At 26.9% G+C, this 21,066-nt stretch overlaps 1 protein-coding gene across 1 annotated transcript in view; it reads right to left on the reverse strand.

Annotated features, from left to right (window-relative positions):
• Positions 1 to 21,066, reverse strand: part of LOC135926197 (ribose-5-phosphate isomerase-like) — a 59,008-nt gene that overhangs the window by 3,388 nt on the left and 34,554 nt on the right. Inside the window, exons 5-7 of the mRNA XM_065461955.1 lie at positions 14,390 to 14,523; positions 14,201 to 14,348; positions 14,043 to 14,154 (exon numbers count right to left, since the gene is read on the reverse strand). Coding sequence (XP_065318027.1) covers positions 14,043 to 14,154; positions 14,201 to 14,348; positions 14,390 to 14,523 — 394 coding nt within the window. The remainder of the gene's footprint in view (positions 1 to 14,042; positions 14,155 to 14,200; positions 14,349 to 14,389; positions 14,524 to 21,066) is intronic.

Consider the following 21,066-nt stretch of genomic DNA (forward strand, 5'->3'; position numbering starts at 1 on the left):
ACCAGAACATGGCAATAATAAGACTCTCAAAGAAAGAAATATTGCTTAAAAATCTAATATTATTTTTAGTTATAATGTAAGCAATATATTAACTGAAACTTCGCCTGATAGAAATCTTATCTCATATGCTTAATACAATCACCTTATATATTTAACAACACAAGAAGGAGTTATAAAATTATGAGTTTAAAGAGAAGGCCACATATTTAAAGGCAAAATTCTGTTGCTGACTTAAATAAACAAATATCTTAAATATCAAACCTTCCTATCATCATTACCAGAATTGGGCAGTACCGCGAATACTTGTATCTAAGATACAAGATCCTTTTGTATCTTGTACTCAGTATCTTTTTGACATTTTTAATAAGATACTAGTATCTGAATCTAAGATCCTTTATTTTGAAAAGAATCTTGTATCTTTTTCATTTTCTTGACAAAAGATACAGATACAGATTCTTTTTAATATTCATGTTAAAAACATTTACATATCACAGAATATAACTTTATTTTCTTAGTGGAATCATGTATTATTTTCCTTATTTTTTTCCCGCTTATTTTAAATATATCGATAACCAAAATTAGCTGGAAATTTTACAGTTTACAAAGATAGAAAGATTAAAAATAACAACACCAAAACTAGATAAGTAAAGAATATATATTTTATATGTAATATTTTTTAATTTGTAGAATGAATAACAATCATGAAGAAGTTAGTGAAGATGAAATTATGGAAATAGGTTCTCCTGAATCAAAACCGAATCTTAAAATTCTAGATGGAAAATTTGTTAAAGTTATTCTAGTGGAAAAGGACAAGGTTCAAGCTGAATGCCAAATTTGCCCAAGTAAAAAAATTTTAAAAGGCTCAACACTCAACAAATTTTGTTAAGCACATTAAGGTAGGTATATTTTTTATTATATATAATTCATAATAATACCTCCTTAAGTCCCTCTTAGATAATTGTTATTTAAAGGATTTTTATAGAAGATGTTGATTATCAAATTAAAATAATTTTGGATATATATTTGTTTTATATAATTATTTTAGCAAGTTCTCTTATTATAGAAAATATATAAGCAACAATTGATATATAAGATGAGATAATTTTCTTGCAAAATCATTACTTATATATATAAAATATGTAAAATGGTGTACATTTATATTACTCATAACAATTTTTCTTTTATACATTTTAAATTGATTAAATTTTGTAAATAAATACTGTAATATAATTGTACTTATATTATAAATAAATAAAAGTAACTAATAAAGTTAAATTCTACCATAAAGTTCTCTTATAGGAAATATTTAAGCAACAATTGATATATAACATTAGATAATTTTAAATGGCTCTTAATAAAATAATTATAATAAAGTAGTAATGATTTTGCAAGATATATTTTAAAAAAATCTGAAAGAGATTCAAATGATATTTATAAAATGATAAATTAACTAAATATGATATTACAAACACAGAATAATATATTAGAAAATAAAACTAATTTAAAAAATACATAAATATCACAACAAACAAGTAATGATAAATACTTATTAAAGATAATGAATAAAATAAAACTAAACTAGTATATATATTTTTTTTATTAGAGATGTCATTTAGGCATATATGCTGAATACAAGCTATATTTAAAACAGCACAGAAAAAACCAGCAAATTCTAATATCATAAAAAAATGATTCAATCTAGTATATCAGAATCCTTTAATGCAATTAATAAAATAAAACCGACAATTACCCAAAATAAAATTGATAAGTGCATTTATTGTCAAGGGTTTACACCCTTTGAGCCTAGTTGAACAGCCTGAATTTGTTACAATGATGGAAGGTTAGATAATTTATATATAGATAAATATTGATATGATACTCTAGATATTCTTAGTAACATTGGATCATTTAAAAATTTTTCGAGGTCTTTGCAGAGAAGAATAGAGGAAATTTTTGAAAATCATGTACATACTTTAAAAAGTACTTTAAAAGCTCAATCATATATATGCACCACGACAGATTTGTGGTCTACAAAAACACGTAGTTGTATGGGAATAACAGCTCACTGGGTAATATTAATATCTTATTTAATTTTTTTTAATAAATTATTTTTAAAGATAACACGAGAAACCCTTGAAAGGCAATCAAGAGCCTTGGCATGTAGAAGAATGCCCGGCACCCATTCATTTGAGAAAATTGCTGAGTTATTAGAAGAAGTCTATAGAGAGTATGGAATTTCTGATAAACTAATTGCTACCGTCACAGATAATGCATCCAATTTTGTCAAGTCATTTAATGAATATGGTGTGAAATTAAATGTTCTTGACAATGATTTTGAGGATGAGGATGATCTATTAGAGTTTAATGAAATCAATGATGGTTAGTACAAATTTTTTAAAATATTTTAAAAATCTTTATCTTTAGATGATATAAACAAAATATTACCCAGGCACATCAGGTGTGCCTGCCACACTTTGTCCTTAATAGCAACTAAAGATATTATTTCATCAATATCGAGCTCAAAGAATCTTGGAAGAATTCATTATGGAGTAATGGGGAAATGTACAAAATTATGGAATGCATGTGGAAGGTTAAAATCTTCTGAAAAGATAAGGGAGATAACAGGTGGTTATCAGCTAAAGGTTCCATGCGTAACAAAGTGGAACAGTTTGTATGATAGTATCACTTCATTACTAAAATATAGATCAAATTTAAAATTATTATTTGAATCAATTGATTGTCCTATTTTGAAAGAAATAGATATTGAATATAAGAAAGAATATTGTAAAGTTTTAGGCCCAGTAGCAATTTTAGACAAACTACAAGGGCAGAGTAGTACATTTTATGGGGAATTAGTGCCCATATTATTTGTAATTAAAAGGGACTTGGGTAAACTTGAACATTCAAGTTTACAATATTGTCTCCCTTTATTAAAAGCTGTTCAAAATGCTATGGAGAAAAGATTTGGAAATTTTTTTTCTTATGATAATAAATATAATGAGGCCTTTTGGCATCATTATCACATCCATATTTTAAGAATCTATGGATTGAATCTGATGATAAAAAAAAATATTTTCAAAAGATATTACTAAACGAAGCATTAGAGCTAGCACAAATAGTATACCATCAAGCTCAGGATGTATCACCAATAGATATAATATCTAATAAAGAAAATGATGATTATTTTTCTTTTAGTGATACAAACGTTGTTGAATTCAATAATACAAACAACGTTGAGCTTGAGGTTTTAAATTATATTAAATACCGGCGAAAAACACTCGAAATGCTTAAATTTTATCCTTTAATTAAGGAAATTTTTTTAAAATATAATACTGTCATACCCTCATCAGCTCCTGTTGAGAGGTTATTTAGTTTTGGCACAATGTTAAATACGCCAAAACGACAAAGACTTAATGATAAATTATTTGAAAAATTGATTATTTTAAAAAATAATTTGATTTAATTTTTTTATTTATTTGCAAATTTTCAACTCCCATTAAATATACTACTCTCCCTTCCGTGTTTATGTTATTAATGGGCAAAAACTAATATTAAAATGCCTATTATTATATTATAATAATTAACTCATTAATAAATATTTTATTAATTATTGTAAATATTCATCCTTATATGCGTATGTTATGTTTTTCACAAATAAATAATAAAAACTATTTATAAACTATTCTAATTTAATTGGTAATGAAAATTTAAAAGTATCTTGTATTTAAGATACTCTAATTTAGCAAAAGATACAAGTATCTTTTATCTTTTTATATTTTGAAAAAGATACTAGGATCTGTATCTAAGATTCATTTTTTTATAAAGAATCTGTATCTGTATCTAGATTTTTTTTCCAGAGGACCTGCCTAACTCTGATCATTACCATGAAAGGAATCTGTCCAACTTGACACAAACTAATAAATATTTAAAAAAATGACCATCTTTACAAAAATGGCCCTACAACCCTCCCTTGCTCAGGCTCTAACACACTTTGCACAAAACTTATAGAACCCCCAATCAATACCAAACACATACAAGTAAATAACAAATCACTAAAAGAATTTATCTTTATTAATAAAACATTAACAATTAAGCACATCCCAACTAGTGTTAACTACCATATCACAGACCATCTCACCAAATTATTTGATAATATTAACTTAGATTTGTCAAACACAAATCATTGGAATAATCTCTTCACTTTCCCTTTTAAATGTCTCTCAATCCCAAAAGATAAAAAATCTATTTCACTACCTAACCTTATAAAAGACAGACTTAAAAATATGGATAACTTAACACTTCTAGAACACATCAAATATCTCAATAATCCTAATGAAAGTTTCAATAAAACCTGTAACAAAATCTCCAAAAAAATAAATGAAGGCGACGTATGTGGTGCCCAAAAATTAATCTCCTCACAAACAAAACTAGCCCCATCTAATGATGCGACCCTTGCAAACCTAAAATCTTTTCATCCACGAGCTTCTTATACTAGCCCACCAAACCCTCCGCCCAATATCCCTCCTCTCACAATATCAAACCAAGATATACGCGACACTATAAGCGAATTTAATAAATTTTCAGCAGCAGGTCCTGATGGCTATAGACCTTCCTACTTCCAAACATTCCTAAAATCTCCCAATTCAAATAGTTTTTTTAACTAACTTACAACCTTCCTCAATAATATAATCACTAGAGATATCCCCACATTAGCTCATCAAATAATATTTGGAGCTAACTTGATTGCATTTGAAAAACCTAAAGGAGGTATCCGCCCAATTGCTATCGGTTCTATCTTCAGACGCATGATTACTAAAACTATCGCAAAAAAAATAAAAACCTATACTCATTCCCTGCTTGGCAATTACCAATTAGGCTGCGGAACAAAAGGAGGCGTAGATATAGCCACTCACTGTCTTCGAATCTACCTACAACATCTACCTATAAACTCCGTTCTTTGCAAAATAGATTTTAAGAACGCCTTCAATACTGTATCTCGTTCCTCGGCACTAGAATCCTTTTACGACAATTTCCCCTAATACTCGCGCATCGTTGACATTTGCTATACCAATAGCACTCCCCTCATTTTCAATGGTTGCGTTATATACTCCGAAGAGGGTGTTCAACAGGGCGACCCCCTTGGCCCTATACTTTTTTAGCCATCCATAATATGATGAAAGATCTCAAATCTGATTTTGATCTAGACCTTAATCTATGGTACCTAGACGATGGCACTCTCTGCGGTAACCAGGCTAATTTTAGCAGACTAAAAACGGCTTAGCCGAGATTTTAGGTGGAAAAATCGGCTAAGCCTAATTAGGTATAGCCTAAAAATCGGCTAAACCTAATTAGGCTAAGGCTAAAAATTGGCTAAGCCTAAAAATCGGCTAAGCCTAAAAATGGGCTAAGCCTAAAAATTGGCTAAAATAAATTAGTCAAAATTCTGCATCGATGCTTAGCATTAATTATTATTTATTTATTTTAGTAAAATAATTTGTTTTATTTATATTTAATGTAAACATTTTATTATTATCAACAAATAAACATGATATGATTTAATATTTTTTATTTATATTATTATATTTTGAAATGAAAATAAATTTATTTATTTGTTATTTAATAAAAAAAATAATATGCTGCTATATTGTAAAAATGTAATATTCTTTATAATATAATTTATTAGTGATTTTCACAATCTTCTTTGTAAATACATCTTTTATTGAGGAATTATATTGTAAATTTTATTAGATAAATAAACAATCTTTTAGGTGAAATCTTTTATCATTTTTTTAAAATTATCTATTTATTATTAAATGAGGTGGATTTTATGAAACTTTTTTGATGTTATTTTATATGATCTTTTTAAGGATAATATTTTATTGTGACAATTGTCATAATCGTTCTTTTATATTGAATTTTTTTGAAGAAAGTATGTTAAAATAAGTATTAATAACATGTGTAAATACAAATTTAGTGATGTACCAATGAAAAGTGACAATTGTCATAATCGTTATTTTTAAAGTTTTTCGAATTTTTTTGACGAAAATATGTTAAAATAAGAATTAATAACATGTGTAAATATAAATTTAGTGAAGATGTACCAATGAAAAGTGACAATTGTCATAATGGTTAATCTTAAAGTTTTTTGAATTTTTTTGACGAAAATTTGTTAAAATAAGTATTAATAACATGTGTAAATATAAATTTAGTTAAGATGTACCAATGAAAAGTGACAATTGTCATAATCGCTATTTTTAAAGTTTTTTGAATTTTTTTGACGAAAATATGTTAAAATAAGTATTAATAACATGTGTAAATATAAATTTAGTGAAGATGTACCATAGAAAAGTGACAATTGTCATAATCGTTATTTTTAAAGTTTTTTGAATTTTTTTGACGAAAATATGTTAAAATAAGTATTAATAACATGTGTAAATATAAATTTAGTGAAGATGAACCAATGAAAATTGACAATTGTCATAACTATTTTTATAGTTTTTTGAATTTTTTTGACGAAAATATGTTAAAATAAGTATTAATAACATGTGTAAATATAAATTTAGTGAAGATGTACTAATGAAAAGTGACATTTGTCATAATCGTTAATTTTAAAGTTTTTTGAATTTTTTTGAAGAAAATATGTTAAAATAAGTATTAATAACATGTGTAAATATAAATTTAGTGAAGATGTACCAATGAAAAGTGACATTTGTCATAATTGTTATTTTTAAAGTTTTTTGAATTTTTTTGAAGAAAATATGTTAAAATATATATTAAAAACATGTTTAAATAAAAATTTAGTGAAGATGTACCATAGAAAAGTGACAATTGTCGTAATCGTTATTTTTAAAGTTTTTTGACGAAAATATGTTAAAATAAGTATTAATAACATGTGTAAATATAAATTTAGTGAAGATGTACCAATGAAAAGTGACAATTGTCATAATCGTTATTTTTAAAGTTTTTTGAATTTTATTGACAAAGATATTTTAAAATAAGTATTGATAACATGTTTAAATAAAAATTTAGTGAAGATGTACTCTAGATAAGCGACAATTGTCATAATCGTTATTTTTAAAGTTTTTTGATTTTTTTTGACGAAAATAGTTAACTTGCATCGATATTGATTTTAAAATAGAAAAAAAAGTTTATCCAAAATTTAAAAAAGATTGTCTGGTGAAAATTGGTAAAAAAATAATAATTTCTAACTTAGGATTAGATATTATGATATAAATTTTGCATATTAATTTCTGACCCGATGAACAAATGTAATAAAATGCCAATTTGCTCCTGTTTTTGGGGAAGAATCTATTATTACCATATGTTTTTCTATGGCATATACTCAGGCAATTTTAATTTTACAATATATATTTTTACCCATTTACATCAAAGAAATTTTAAAAATAACGATTATGACAATTGTCACTTTTCTATAGTACATCTTCACTAAATTTTTATTTAAACATGTTATTATTACTCATTTTAACATATTTTCGTCAACAAAAATCAAAAAACTTAAAAAATAATGATTATGACAATTGTCGCTTATTTAGAGTACATCTTCACTAAATTTTTATTTAAACATGTTATATATACTTATTTTAAAATATTTTCGTCAAAAAAATTCAAAAAACTTTAAGAATAACGATTATGACAATTGTCACTTTTCATTGGTACATCTTCACTAAATTTATATTTACACATGTTATTAATACTTATTTTAACATATTTTCGTCAAAAAAATTCAAAAAACTTTAAAAACTTTAAAAACAACGATTATGACAATTGTCACTTTTCATTGTCTTCACTAAATTTATATTTACACATGTTAACTTATTTTAACATATTTTCGTCAAAAAATTCAAAAAACTTTAAAAATAACCACTATGACAATGTCAATTTTCTATGGTACATCTTCACTAAATTTTATTTAAACATGTTATCAATACTTATTTTAACATATTTTCTTCAAAAAAATACAAAAAACTTATAAAATAACGATTATGACAATTGTCACTTTTCTATGGTACATCTTCACTAAATTTTTATTTAAACATGTTTTTAATACTTATTTTAACATATTTTCTTCAAAAAAATTCCAAAAACTTATAAAAATAACGATTATGATAATTGTCACTTTTCTATGGTACATCTTCACTAAATTTTTATTTAAACATGTTTTTACTACTTATTTTAACATATTTTCTTCAAAAAAATTCCAAAAACTTATAAAATAACGATTATGATAACGATTATGATAACGATTACGATAATTGTCACTTTTCTATGGTACATCTTCACTAAATTTTTATTTAAACATGTTTTTAATACTTATTTTAACATATTTTCTTCAAAAAAATTCAAAAAACTTTAAAAATAAGATTATGACAATTGTCAATTTTCTATGGTACATCTTCATTAAATTTTTATTTAAACATGTTATTAATACTTATTTTAACATATTGTCGTCAAAAAAATTCAAAAAACTTTAAAAATAGCGATTATGACAATTGTCACTTTTCTTTGGTACATCTTCACTAAATTTATATTTACACATGTTATTAATACTTATTTTAACCTATTTTCTTCAAAAAAATTCAAAAAACTTATAAAATAACGATTATGACAATTGTCACATTAAAATATTATCCTGAAAAAGATCATATAAAATCATCAAAAAAGTTTCATAAAATCCATTTCATTTAATAAAAAATAGATAATTTTAAAAAAATGATAAAAATATTATAAAAGATTTCACCTAAAAGATTGTTTATTTATCTAATAAAATTTACAATATAATTCCTCAATAAAAGATGTATTTATAAAGAAGATTGTGAAAATCACTAATAAATTATATTAAAAAGAATATTACAATTTTACAATATAGCAGCATATTATTTTTTTTATTAAAATAACATCAAATAAATAAATTTCTTTTCATTTCAAAATATAATAATATAAATAAAAAATATTAAATCATATCATGTTTATTTGTTGATAATAATAAAATATTTACATTAAATATAAATAAAATAAATAAATAATAATTAATACTAAGCATCGATGCAGAATTTTGACTAATTTCTTAGCCGATTTTTAGGCTTAGCCTTATTAGGCTTAGGCGTAGTTTTTAGCCGATTACGCAACACTAGTTAGTAACCAACATCAAATAATCAAAGCCTTCTACCACCTCGAAAGAGAATGCCCCAAAATAGGCCTAGAATTAAACAAAAACAAAACAGAAATCTGCTCAACCCTGAGATTTCCCTAGACTCATTTAAAGATTACAATATTATCGATATCGAAGATATCCAACTCTTGGGCTCCCCACTACTTAATAATAAAATTTCGGAAAAAACTATCGATAAAACCTTCTCCGAGTTGCAAAACTTGGAAAAGTTCATCAATCATATCCCATCGGACCAACTTTTTTATCTATTAAAAAAATGCCTATATTTACCTAAAATCTCGCACCTCTTCCACTCATCCTCCTCATTCACCTCCTCAGGATTTTTCACCCAACATAATATTCGCTTAAAGACCTTTATGGAAAGGATCCTTAATCTTCCATTATCAGACTTTAATTGGCACCTTGCTCAGTTACCTGCTAAACTTGGTGGTATCGACCTGATCCCCTTAGAATTATTCTCCCTATCTCTTTTTATCTCTAATCGCCTTTCGCTCAATTCCGCGATCTCATCTTTCATAACCCCCAATGATGATCTCTTAACAGTAGCAATCGAAAAATGGAATCTACTAACCCCAGACGGTCAAACATTCCCAACCGAGATTTCTAATAAATCAATCTTGGGACCCCTTAAAAAGAAACTACAAAATAGTCTTAACACTTCCGATATCAGCGATATACAACTTCTTCAACTAAATGATAAATACGGCGGGCATGAATGGCTTGAGGCACTTCCAAGCCTAACCCTTGATAATCTCTTAACCAATGACCAACTGAGAGTTACCATAGGATTTAGACTTGGATGCTCGCTTACACATTCACACACTTGCCACCTTTGCAACCTACCCGTTCAACCAAACGCAAGACACGGCCTAAACTGCTCCCGCAGCCCACCTCGGGCATAAAGCTATAAATAAAATCATCCATAACGCTCTTAATAAGGCTAAAATACCTAACATCCTAGAACCAACAAACCTCTCTTTACAAGATGGTCTCAGACCTGACGGTTTAACCTGCATCCCATGGTCCAATGGGAAATCCCTAATTTGGGACGCAACCTGCGTCTCTTCCTTTCCCTCATCAATAAATTCAAACCCTCTTACTAGCGAGGAAAATAAAAAAATTAATAAATACTCAATACTAAATAACTTTATTTTTCAACCCATAGTCATTTCAAATGATGGCAATTTCTCACAATCAACATATATTTTTTTTAAATAATTTAGCACGTAAAATTTTTAACATTACAAACGAAAAACGCGAATCAATTTTTCTTAAACAAAAACTCCAATTAGAAATTTTTAAACATAATTATACCTGTTTTTTAGGAACATTTTTACTATAAGCACTTTTTAGAGCCATCGATATTTTTAAAATATACATTCACTTTTAATATATATATATTCATTTTTTTATTTTTATATTTTGTTTACATGTTTTAAAGATAAATGAATAATAAAAAATAGTATAAATAAATTACAATAGAAATAAATGGAATATAAAATTAAATTTAAGACATTGTTATTAAATTACAATAGAAATAAATGGCAAAATTTTATGAAAGTTGCATGGGGCTTGGTTTTTTGATCAGGCCTGGCTATGTCTGCAAAAAAAATTTCAGGCCAATGTCTACCCCATATTTAAAATTAAAAAATTTCCAAGCATCTTTTTATTCAGTATGATTTCTATCATAAATTTAATTATTCTAAATATATAATTAAATTTAAGACATTATTATTAAATTACAATAGAAATAAATGGCATAATTTTGGGAAAGTTGCATGGAACGTGGTTTTTTGATCAGGCCTAGCTGTATCTGCAAAACAAAATTTTGAGGCCAATGTCTAGCCCATATTTAAAATTCAAAAATTTTGAAGAATCTCTATTTTTAATTTTACCCAATATGATTCCAATCACAAATTTAAATTTTTTATTCTAATACCCTTAATGCTAACGGGTTACATTGCAAAAATTTTACCTCTTTTTCTCCTAAATTTTAATATTTATATAAAATTTATTAATAAAGTATATTTAGTAACATACACACAAACTAAATAATTACCCTTCAACCCCGTCAGCTAGTATGGTAATAAATGGCAGAATTTTAAAAATATCAGCTATTAATTAATATATATATATAATTAATATTTTAAATTTAATTATATTCAAGTTAGTGCATGTTTAAAACATACGACTTTGAAACGGGAGGTTTGTGAGAGTAAAAAATAACATTACACTATATAGTATCCTTAAATTTTAAATACAGTAGTAAAATGAAAACGATCATGTTTTGATTATGGAGATTATATATATTAGATTAAATACATTAGGAAGATATGAAAACGATCATGTTTTGATTATGGAGATTATATATATTAAAGTATAAAAATTGAAACCTAATTTTGGTTAATTTATTAAACATTTTGGACATATAAAAATATGGATCTTAAGGAGAAATTATGCTTTCTTAGAATAAATCCTAAATACTAGTGCTCTAAAGTAATGTCGTTACCCTTTTTGAAGAAAAGTATAGAGGTAATGAATAACGGTAACGGGTTTCTCTTTTTGCGTAACGGTAAAAAATATTCTTAAAAAAATATGGAAAAAACATATTTTATTGTATTATAAAATTACATTTATTTATTATTTAAATTTTAAATAATTTAAGCCGAGTTTCACTAAATTCCTTCATTTTTATTTAAAATTTTGGTTGTTAAATTTTCAGTCAAGATTATTAATCTAATTAATATTGAATCAATCAATGTATGTAAATTATAAAGAATATTATATCAATTGTACATTTTCTTTAGATGAAGATGTGTAAAGCTTATCTTGGCTTTATGATGAAACATTTTTATATCAATGAAGAAAGCTAAGAGTACAAAGTTTACAGTTTATAAGTGTAAATTGTGTCCCAACTCAAATATTTTAACCTCAATTTAAAAAGGGGTATCATCCAAACTGTGCAGCCATTTTTAAGGAAATAATGATATCTGATTAAAATAGTTATAACAAGGTGGAACTCTTTCTATAACTCCGTGAAATTAATATAGTCTAAGGAGAATGCCACAAATTTGACGAATCTTGTGAAAATTCAAATTATAGAGATTTTCAGATAATGACTAGTCGTTCATATATTGAATATTGTATGGCTATATATATGATTTTATAGGTTATGAAACTGCTCCTCTCTTTCGATTTTAGAGAGAGAGAGAGAAGAAAAAATATATTTGGGAAATCTAACAGGATAACTATTATAATATTACAAAAGTGGCTATAAATAATTTCATTTTGTAAGCCACTTATTTATGCAATTCTGCAAGGCAAAGATAAAAGGTATACAAATGAAGTATTGTTCGCACTTTATATTTTGATAATATTTTATTTCAATTGAATATATACTATCAGCAATAATTCATCTATTTAAATCAGATTAGCCCCCGTAAAACTAGATGTCAGCGAAGGAAGAAAACTTGAATTTATTTCCTTGAGAAAAGATAGTGACAAAAATAATGCAACTTTATTCCCTCTAAAACAACACAAGTACAGATTATTTTCTAATAAAGATTAAATAAAATTGAATGAGGATCTAATGAACTTTTGAAGATGAACTAAGCTTTTTTCAAAATAGAAATTATTTTTTAATTTTTAATAAATTCCCCCAATAAAATTTTTTATTTACCCAATATAATACAATCCTCTATCTGTCGATTTGTAATTGACATTTATGGACGTTTTGTCAATATATTTTCAAGTAAATTTTCTTTGTCTTAAAATTTTTATATGAAGAAAATAAAGATAATTTAGACAGGTTGTAATATTGATATTTTGGTATATATAATCATGGGATGTAATAATTGATTTTTGATATTTATATGAAATAAAATGATGGGATGAATATGAAATATTTTTAAATGTGATAAAAATAATTCTGCTATTATCTTAAAATGAATCCATTGTGTTAAATTGTAATATTGATTGACTAAAATGTATTTTATAATAATGTTATGAATATTTAATATTGGTCTATTTATGATATTAATACATGAACATACTATATAATTCATTTCATTGTCAAGAATGTTAGATTTGCATAGTTTATTAATATATTTATGAGTCTGAAGTAATATTAGTTTTAACAAAATATAACAAATTTATTAAACAAGAAGAAATACATAAAGAGATTTTTGACATGAACTTTAATTTAAATATTATTAATCAGAGATTTGCATAGTTTATAATAATATATTTATAAACTGAGTCCAAAGTAATATTAGTTTCAATAAAATATAAAATATTTATTAAACAAGCAGAAATACATATAGAGATTTTTGATATGACCTTTAATTTAAATAATATTAATCAGACCTGAGAGGTACCAACAGCCGGGCTTTAAATTTCGAACTCACTCACCCATCCCAGGTTTTATATTATTTTCAGACCCGACCAATTTTCCTTTTAAAAAAACTTCGGCCAGGCCCGGACTTTTAAAAAATTATATTACATTCATTTTTTATTTTTATAGAACATAGCGATTTAAAATATTAAGTTTTAAAACATACAAGCACGGCCATGGTATGTTTTTTAAAAAAGAACTTAGGCCCGGCTGTTATTTAAAAAAAAATTATTTTATTGCGTATATTTAAAAAAATTCTGATATTAATTAAAATGATTTTGATAAGAGTTCATTATACCAAAGAAAATGATTTCAGGATTAACGCAAGTTGCGCAGCATATAAAATTTAGCAAATAATTAAAAATTATATGCAAAATATAGTAAAATGAGGTATATATAACAAACAATTTATTTTCAATCATTAAAGTTTTTGCGAGTGATAATTAAAAAAAAGTTTACCAGGTAAAAGTTTAATTCTCTGGTATAGCTCGTTCCAATGAATGTCTTGTTTATTAAGGAGAGAAGAATGCCAATCGATTATAAAATTTCCATTTTCCGTACGAGCAGGTCCCTATATAAAATAAGAAAAACATTATTACAATTATATTTTACCATACCATTATTTCATGTGACATTCTTAAAACAGCCGGTCCTGCACCTTCAATAGACCCGTTTAAAAAAATTTGCACGGGTGTTATGGCCACTGGTATAACTTCGATTGGAATACCTCTATTCCAATTTTGTCCTAAAACTTTGGAATCCTTTCTATAATATTAGTTATAAATTTACTTATAAATTTAATTAACCTATAATCGGCTATGACTATAAACCTTTTAGAATTATAAGCTACTATTTTTTCTTGAACCAAGCACCCCCCTCCACCTTTAATTAAATTTGAATTTGAATCTACTTCATCTGCACCATCAATATATATATCCAGCTTTTAAAATAAATGATTATAAATTTTTGATGTGGGGTAGGGTTTATTAGCAATTATATTAGTGATAATGGGGATTAAGGATACAGAAATTGGCATTTTTTTAACTTTTTGCTGACATTAAATAATTAGTATTAAATTAAAAGTTAAAATTAGTTCCTATATTGAATCTGATATCAATAATTGTCAATCTATAATATATATAAAAGCCGTGTTAGTCAGAAGTGTCCCAAAGTAATAGCCAATTATTTAAAAAATATTCGTCCAATAAAAATCACGATAGCTTATTAGGTCCAATGATAATATCATACCATATCAAACATTCATTTATTTAAGAATTCTTAGGTTAATGATAGGCTAGGTATTGCCTTATAGTAATACCCATCAAATTTGTATTTTGTTTATTTTTCATTTAGACAAATTTATTTATACTATATATTCAAAAAATCGTTAATTTTGAAAAGCGTCTGTGGCTTAATCGGCAAAAGCGTCGCTTACAAATCTGATGGTTATGGGTTTGAATCCCAGCAAAGATCATTTTTTTCTTAATCCAACTTGGTGGTTCCGTCCTTGAGGGGGAGGGGGTGATATATAGGAGGCCAGACTCGACCACATGATTCCGTTATAATATATTTTAAATAATAAGGGTCTTATTACATTTTAATAAATTTTGGTCGGTATTTGGCAAATTAGGTTGATATTTAGAAAATTGTTATATGTTGATTTGTAGTATCTATCAATAACTGAATTTTTACAGGTGAAATATTTATTTTTCAAAATTAACTAATTTTATTTAGATAAATATTATCTCAAAACTCTGGTGAACATTGTACAAGGAGTGTTTTGTGCCTAAATATTCTCACAATCTAATAAATATTTGCATTTTATACAATTTATAACTTTGTTACAGTTTTTAAAAAAATTGGAATTAGGCCAGGCAAAACTTGTGATGGGCATTAATTAAATTCCCATTGGGCCTGAAAATGTTGTCATTTGCAGACCTCGGAATATAAAAGTGGCAGACGCATATCATTTATGAATGGATTTGTTGAATATGTTGATCGATGTTATTTTATTATTTATTTTGGCAATTGATTTATTTTTTTTATATATATCCATTTGTATTTAAATTTAATCGTTGAAAATTTTATATTAACATTTTTTTTATACATTAATTTGTATTAGTTATTTTTTTTATTATTGTTTAAAAAAAAAGATATATGAAGATAAAAAAAATGTAATTGATCTAGGAAAATAAAAATATAATTTATCATATAATAAAATTTAAATTATGATTAAAAATAAAATGAAAATCAATATAAAATGTGAAATAATTATCAATGATAAAACGTGGAATTAATTCAATTCCAACATGGAGGCCAATCTACGTTTGAACTCTGCGTAAGTACTATCTCAAAATTTGATCTTGATTTTGCAATGTACATTTATTCTATTTCACGCCTTTATCGATTATAATTCTCTTACGATGGATGCTTTGAACAATTCCACATATATGACTGAATTTGTCAAGCTGGATTTTCACAAATTTAGTAGCGATGACATCGCCTACAAAGGGAAATTGCAGAATTTCTTCAACACCAGCAAGATCTCCAACGGAGAAAAAGCCACTTTATTTCTCCGAAGTCTTCCTGATAACGAATTCAATAATATTGGGGCAATTTGCACTGAGGCAGACTTCCAGGACCCAATCGCCCTGCTTGGCAAATTCAAGTTACAACATCCATCGAAGACCGAGAACGCTAAACTATCATTATTTTATGCTGCAACTCAAGGCAAGGACGAGACATTCTCAGCTTGGGTCACGCGTGTAGCACGACTCAATAAAGAATGTAATTTCAATGGCATTCAGAGAATTATTGAGAAAGTGGTATCTTCGTATTCCAAAGATGTCAGGAAAGCGGTCAAGAGCTCTATGACCATAGAAGACATAATCTAGGTCTAGAGGAAGACACCGCGGACCCAAGTGGCATCAAGGGCAGATGAAATTGTTAAATTTGAATGAATCACCTGGTGTACAAGAGGTTAATCACATAGGCAGAGTCAAAAATAGTTACGTAACAACAAAACCCATTCAGAACTCTCATGCACATGGTAAATCTCTTATCAAGCAGCCCCAGTTCATCAATGAAAATCGCCCCGCACAGAATTTCGATGAACGTTACGATTTACGCTGCGACTATTGCTGTGACAAACGATTTGATGAACGTTACGATATACGCTACGACAACGACCGTGACAAACGATTCAACGGACGAAACGACCGCGACAAACGATTCAACGGACGGCATAGCAACTTCCACGACAATCGTTTTGATCAAAGCTACGATAATTGTCACTATAACCGCAACCGTTTCGATAATCGCAACGATAACTACTACGACGATCGATACATCAATAGCGGGTACAACGTCCATGGCAATCGCCACGACTCTCATTGTGACCATCATCAAAGCCCTGATCGGCGGGATGATTGCTATAGAGTAACCGAACCAACTATCCCAGTCGTGGTCAGCACAGACACAACCCTCAAAATATTAATGGTTTTCAAAATATTCGTCGAGGCCCAATCAGTACAAAAATGACAATAATACTTACAATAGATCTTCTGATTACAAAGATCGTGATTGTCAATTGAATACGAACCATGCTATGAACATCGAAGTAATTGATGATGACGACGACTCAAACACAGACCTTAAAGAATAAAATCTGCAGAATTTGGATGTGTACAATACGGGGGTCAAGGATATTACATATGACGCGTAAAACGTGACAGTGAGCATCAAAAACATACCCACGTTGATGCAAGTTGACACCGGTACCAGGTATAGTATACTTCCGAAACTGATAGCTAAGACTGTAGGCCTAACTGCTATACGTAAGACGGGCATGAGACTCATTGGTTATGACGGCAGCGCTATCAAGATATTAGGTCTTGCCAATGTTAACGTTAAGTATGAAGGAAACTCACATACAATGGAGGCCATTGTAGTGGATTATGATAAAATCCCCCTGCTAGGACGTATGTGGATCCACCCCTTCAACAACATTTTAAAAACGTTCTTAGTGGGTAATGTAGAGAATGATCTCGAGAAGATAATCTCGACAACAAAAAAAAGACCTCGAATCAACTTACTCCTACAAACCCAAAATCGTCAGACAAGAGAAAGTTCACTTGAAGCCCGATGCTGTGCCTAAGATCATACCTTCAAGGAGAATTCCGTGCGCCAAGATCGATGCAACGACTCAGAAATTGGATTGCTGGCTGAAGCACGACAAAATAAACCTTGCTCGAAAGGAATCTAGATGTCAGATGCCATGCACAAGCGATCCGGTTTGGAAATTAGCTAGAGGTTGTCTTTACTTTACCAAGCCATTGTTCGGTTTGAAAAGAAGACTGCACCATGAACATGGGTAGCGTATTGCGTGGTGATCATGAATGTTAATGACGTTACCATTCAACTTATCCATGGAAATCGTAAGCCGAATTTCTTTGGAGGGTGGAATGTTGAATATGTTGATAGATGTTATTTTATTATTTATTTTGGCAATTGATTTTTTTTTATATATCAATTTATATTTAAATTTAATCGGTGAAAATTTTATATTAATATTTTTTTTTATACATCAATTTGTATTAGTTATTTTTTTTATTATTGTTTAAAAAAAAGATATATAAAGAGATAAAAAAATGTAATTGATTTTGGGAAAATAAAAATGTAATATATCATATAATAAAATTTAAATTATGATTAAAAATAAAATGATAATCTATGATAAAATGTGGAAATAATAAAATTCCATCAGGATTCTTTAGCAGAGATAAAACTATTATGATCTGTTGTTTCCAATGTCATCCTAACTACAGGACTGCAATGGGCAAGTTTTGGTACATCTGCCTGCTCATTTATTTAAAAATTTTGTTTAACTTGCCTGTCCAATGAAATTATTATATTGGTTGATTTGGCTCTTTATGTATTATTTTAATTCTTTTACTTAAACTTATAAATTATGAAATAAAAAAATAATATCTAATAATAAATAAAAATCAGTTACTCATTTTGCCTGAAATATATTTCAAATTCACCTACACATTGTTTTAAAAATTTTAACCCTTCCATTCACCAACCCAATATCTTTCAGTGTGTCCACAGAATAGGAGGGCTTAAGTTAGGCAAAACCTTCATCTAGCAAGAATAATAGGTTTTACATTGCAAAAATTTATTTAGGAATATTTTTTATTGAGCATAAATATAATTTTTACAGATTTTATGTAATTAATATAATGAAAATTCATATGTTCCGATTATATATTTATATTGAGGTAATAAATATATCAGAGACCTGTATGTAATGTTGTTAATTTGCTTGGTCGTAAAATTTACGACCCAATTATATGCTCAGGCCTGCTCTGAGCACGAACCCGGGGTCCAGACCTGGAGTTCAGATCCACCTATGGTTTAGAACCGGGGTTCGAATAAATGAAAAGTAAGCTAAAATAAAACTCATAAATTAAATCTTATACATTCTAATTAATAATAATTAAAGCTTTGTTTATTATTTTATTATACATTAATCTCATTTTCTTACCATTTAAATATTTGTTTAAATTTGGGGTACTTTTGATTAAAATGTTTACCGGCACGGCCAGAATCCATTTAAATATAGAAATTAATTTTTATATTACTCAAAATGAAAGATATATGTTATATAGCATGGCGTCTCTAGTTTCTATAAATAAAATCAAATATTTTTATTTTAAATAAAAAATTCAATATAAAATTGATAAATTTAAATATATTTAAAAATATTTCCAAATCTTGACTCAATATCGCCGAAATTTTTTTATAAAATATTAGGTCCGACCCAGCCCAAGGCTGATTTTTTTTTAAAAAAAAATAGGCCCAGCCTTTTTAAATCTTATACCAAGCTTAATAAGTTGTCATTTTCTTTATTTGAAATTTTTAAATCAAAATATAAATCCTACAGTGACTTTACTTCCTTTTTTTAAATATAAATAAAAAATATATTTCTTTTACTTTTCTTTTAACAATATGTATATATAATATTTTTTATAATCATATTTCTCCCCAATATAATTTCCAATTACAGTGAAATGGTGTCAGCTTCTTTCCCTTATTCTTTTACTCCTGGTAGATGAAAAACTAAATTTTGTTGATGAGTTCTTATTCTTAGTAAACTTATTTTTTTAACTAATTTTAAAGAGAAATATACTATAATAAATGATTTCATATTTACCTAAATAATATAGTTTATTGTCTTCAGCTAACATTTCTTCTTCATCTAATTCAGATTGTCTATCATGATCATCGTATATAAAATCTTCATCCTCACTATTAATTATATTGTCATAATCACCTCAAATAAAATGATATTACATCTTAAATAATTATATATTTAGTTTCAGAATCTGCAAAAATAAATGATAAAAATAATTGAGAAATGAGTCAGGTGGTGAAAAATAAAAATAAAATAACTCCACCAGAGAAAATCTTTACGTTTTTTTTTTAATATATCTCATTCAAAATATAAGATATTAAAATTTTGTTCTAATAAATTTTATATAAGTGGGGCCTCACAAATCCCAATCAGTCACAAAATGCTTATATCTTAAAAACTACTCAACCAAAATATATAAAATTTGGAATATAAATTATAAGATATATTTAATGAAGCTACTGAAGAATCCAGATCATAATATTTAACCGTTTTTATGTAATATTATTTCTAGCATGCCTGGGGTTTCATATACCCCACCAGAGTATTGAAGGGTTAAGAATTACACATATAAAATCATATTTTGCATATATAAAAATATATTTAACGTGCATATAATAAAATATATACTACACATATAAAATAATATTAATTGCACATATAAAATTATAATATATTGCATTATAAAATCTAAATCATATATTACATCATTTGCACCGAGAATAACAATCAGACATATTGTTATTATAGTTTCCAAAATAAAATTTAAATTAATTTTTTTTCCCGATTATTTGTCACCTTATTTTAGTAAATATAGCTAATATAATATATTACGAAAAGGATTAAACGAATATTAGGTTAATAACGACATATATCTATTTCTAAACAACAACCAAAATTGTTAAACAACGAACAAATAATTTTTTAAATGCAATAAAATACCATTTATTTAAAATTTTAGTGATGGAATCACGAGGTCGCCTCCGATATACTATATATCATCCCATCTAGGACGGAAACACCAAGTTGACTTTAGAAAAAAATAAGCTCCTCCTGGATTATTATATAATTTTAAAGTTAATAAATCTCGCATTAACTCTCAACTTTGGCGCAAATAAACAAATATTCTGATTTTATTTGCATCAACAATTCTTTTCCAACAGGCATCAATAAAAATGGCTCAAATTAATCATGTGCCATATTTGCCCTCAGCCTATTTTTTTTATAATTTTAAATTTACCAGATGTTCCTTCAGATTTTATGGCAAAGATTAGTGTATGTCTAAAA

The sequence above is a fragment of the Gordionus sp. m RMFG-2023 genome, chromosome 3 (genome assembly GCF_954871325.1).
Source record: "Gordionus sp. m RMFG-2023 chromosome 3, tfGorSpeb1-WG-v2, whole genome shotgun sequence".
Taxonomy (NCBI): domain Eukaryota; kingdom Metazoa; phylum Nematomorpha; class Gordioida; order Chordodea; family Parachordodidae; genus Gordionus; species Gordionus sp. m RMFG-2023.